The sequence below is a fragment of the Vicia villosa genome, unplaced genomic scaffold (assembly GCF_029867415.1).
Source record: "Vicia villosa cultivar HV-30 ecotype Madison, WI unplaced genomic scaffold, Vvil1.0 ctg.002884F_1_1, whole genome shotgun sequence".
Lineage (NCBI taxonomy): Eukaryota > Viridiplantae > Streptophyta > Magnoliopsida > Fabales > Fabaceae > Vicia > Vicia villosa.
Genome location: NW_026706058.1, coordinates 158,506 through 162,022, shown reverse-complemented (window position 1 = coordinate 162,022; position 3,517 = coordinate 158,506). Strand labels below are relative to the sequence as shown.

The 3,517-nt window shown below is 31.6% G+C and overlaps 1 protein-coding gene across 1 annotated transcript; it reads left to right on the top strand.

The window, feature by feature from the left end:
• Positions 1 to 276: 276 nt before the first annotated feature.
• Positions 277 to 1,018, top strand: LOC131640001 (NAD(P)H-quinone oxidoreductase subunit 1, chloroplastic). The gene has a single exon (XM_058910422.1). It carries the CDS (start codon positions 357 to 359, stop codon positions 921 to 923), a length of 567 nt encoding a protein of 188 aa, XP_058766405.1. The 5' UTR covers positions 277 to 356; the 3' UTR covers positions 924 to 1,018.
• Positions 1,019 to 3,517: the final 2,499 nt, after the last annotated feature.

The window sequence follows — 3,517 nt, the reverse complement described above, 5'->3', positions numbered from 1 at the left end:
TAATTCAACAGGCTTTGGAAGGAATTCTAGGGGGGCCTTATGAAAATTTTGAAATTCGCTGTTTTGATAGAGAAAAGGAGCCATAATGGAATGATTTTGAATATAGATTCATTGGTAAAAAATCGTCTCCTACTTTTGAATTGCCGAAACAAGAACTTTATGTGAGAGTTGACGCTCCCAAGGGAGAATTAGGAATTTTTCTAATAGGAGATCAGAATGGTTTTCCTTGGAGATGGAAAATTCATCCACCTGGTTTTATCAATTTGCAAATTCTTTAGTTAAAAGAATGAAATTGGCTGATATTATGACAATACTAGATAGCATAGATATCATTATGGGAGAAGTTGATCGTTGAAATGATAATTGATACAATGGAAGTCCAGGATATAAACTGCTTTTATGGATTGAAATCTTTCAAAGAGGTCTATGGAATTCTATGGATACTTGTACCAATTTTGATTCTTGTCTTGGGAATCACAATAAGTGTACTAGCAATTGTATGGTTAGAAAGAGAAATATCTGCGGGGGTACAACAGCGTATTGGACCTGAATACGCCGGTCCTTTTGGAATTCTTCAAGCTGTAGCAGACGGAACAAAACTACTATTCAAAGAGAATCTTATTCCATCTAGGGGAGATATTCGTTTATTCAGTATCGGACCATCCATATCAGTCATATCAATTCTAATAAGTTATTCAGTAATTCCCTTTGGCTATAACTTTGTTTTATCTGATTTCAATATAGGTGTTTTTTTATGGATTGCTATTTCGAGTATTGCTCCCATTGGACTTCTTATGTCAGGATATGGCTCTAATAAAAAATATTCCTTTTTGGGTGGTCTACGAGCTGCTGCTCAATCGATTAGTTATGAAATACCATTAACTCTATGTGTCTTATCAATATCTCTACGTGCGATTCGTTGAAACCCAAAAACCTATTTGATGCTATTGATATGCTCCTCTCTTTATAGTACTATATAGGAAAGGAGGCGAATAAATTGAATAGAAAACTTCATTAACTTAATAACTAATTGAGTTATTGACAAAATATTGAATATTAACGAGAACACGAAGTTACTGATAATTTTTTTGAATATTAATAGAAACATTAAGTTACTGATAAATTTTTGGAATATTAACGGGAACAAATTTGGAATATTAACGGGAACACGGAGTTATTGATCATAATAATGAATATTAACGGGAACACGAAGTTAATGATCAAAATAATGAATATTAATAGGAACATGAAGTTACTGACCAAAATATTGAATATTAACGGAAACAAATTTGGAATATTAATGGAATACGAAGTTACTAATCAAAATAATTAATATTAGCGGGAACATGAAGTTACTGGTCAAAATATTGAATATTAACGAGAACATGAAGTTACTGAATAAAATATTCAATATTAACGAGAACTTGAGTTACTGATCAAAATATTGAATAATAACGAAAACATGAAGTTACTGATCGAAATATTGATTATTAACGGGGAAAACGATGTTTATTGATCAAAATATCCCAAACTTTGGCCCAACCTATTGAAAATAAATTTCTATAGTTTACACATCTATTTTTAGGACATTTACCTCTACAAGAATATCAATTTTGAACAAAACAACAAGGCCACAACGGATACCCGTGCGGACGCACGGGTATCACACTAGTTTATAGTGAAAGTCTTGAATGAGTTGTTGCAGGTAGTTTAAGCAGGTGCTCTTAAATTAGGTGGTTTTTTTTTTTCTCTGGTAGTGATGTAACTTGGGTTGGGAGTTGAATGTAATGTTTTGTGACAGATCCTAACATGCATTCCTTATACTTATTATTTGATAATTAACTTGCCACCTGTCATTTTATACCTGCCACCCCCTCAAATAGGGCGTTTTTATCAAATTATCCTCGTAACATATCGGATTTTTTGAAATTTTCGGTACCGCACCGGAAATTTCATATAAATACCGAAAATTTTGTTGATTTTACCAATTTTACCGTGCCTGATGCTACATACCAGAAAATTAAAATTTTCGATACCAAAATTTTCAAATTTACGGTATGTGGAGAAGTTAAAATTGATACTGAAAATTTGAAATTTCCGGTACATGAAAAATTAAAACCATCATGGGAATAGTTTATAAGAGTGCACATGTCCACCACCTGTATGCAAATTTTCAGTTGATGTATTAAATTTTCCGGTATAAGAGTGCACATCACCAATATTACCAGAAATTTGAAATTTCCGGTAATATTGGAACTTAATTTTTTAAATTGCACCGAAAATTTTGAAAATTCTGGTAAATGAATACCAGAATTTTGTAAAAAACAAAGAATTTTCAGTATCGACCAAAAAGCGGTACCGGAAATTTGCTATGCGGTATCGAAAATTTACTTTTTGGTGATTTTGGCAACAATAATTTTTTTTCAAAAAAATTTAAATTTTTTGAATAAATAGTGTCAGGGACATTTTGGGAATAACTTAAAATGGGGGGTGGCAAGTATAAAAAATGGGGTGGCAAGTTAATTTCTCCTATTATTTAAATAAAATCCTTTAGTTTCTTAGAAAAAATAAAAAGTATGAAAGGGTTTAGAAGTTTGAAGATGAATCTCAATAGAAAATTTTACTTGATACTCTCATATTTATGCACCTATCCTTACATTATACCGATTTTAATTAAAATGTCCTTGATTAAATAGTTAGTTTGTTTTATTTTCTTAAAACTTTTTTCTCCTGTGTTTTTCAAGAACTTAAAATTTCGTACCAAAAATCATCCCACAAGTTCTCTTGTCCATAATATTCAAATGAGATATCATTTAGTAAGTGTTCTGATTTTTGAAAGACACTAAAATTCTTTGAGAAAATTATTGGGTTTGCTGAAAACATACCAGACATCTTTTTTAAAATCATTTGGTTCATTGAAAAATAACATCAGATATCTATGCAAGTATTTTAGGTGGGTCATTTTTTTGCTAAAGACAATATTTTAGAAAGATATCTTGTTTGGCATTTTTTAAATAAAGATTATCAATGTTAGTTTGTTTTTTCCAATGACGGAAACCCGAGAACGTGACAGTCAGATCCCAATACGTGTTGGTGTAGGATGGGGCGCTCGAGTACCAAGGGCAGACGAGGATGAGCATATAGGTGGACCTGCATCTGCTCCACATCCAGTAGGGTTTTCAGCTGGATTGTACAATACGTCTCTTGTAACGCCCGAGTATTTAATTAATTATTTTTATGGTGTATTTGTGAAGTATTTGATATAATTAGGGGATTATTTAGTATTATGATATTTTATTAATTAATTAGTAGTAATAATATAATGTGACTATTAGCATTTGGGCCTAACATGGAGTTAGTAGTAGGATTAGTGGGGGAGGTTAAGCCCATTAGTAGAATTAGAAGTTAGTAAGAATAATAAAACAAAAGAAAATAAGGAAAAAGATTAGAATTGACTAATTGTGAAAGAACATAGAAACAGAAGAGAAGAGAGAGCTAGGGCAATCCTATTGGAAGC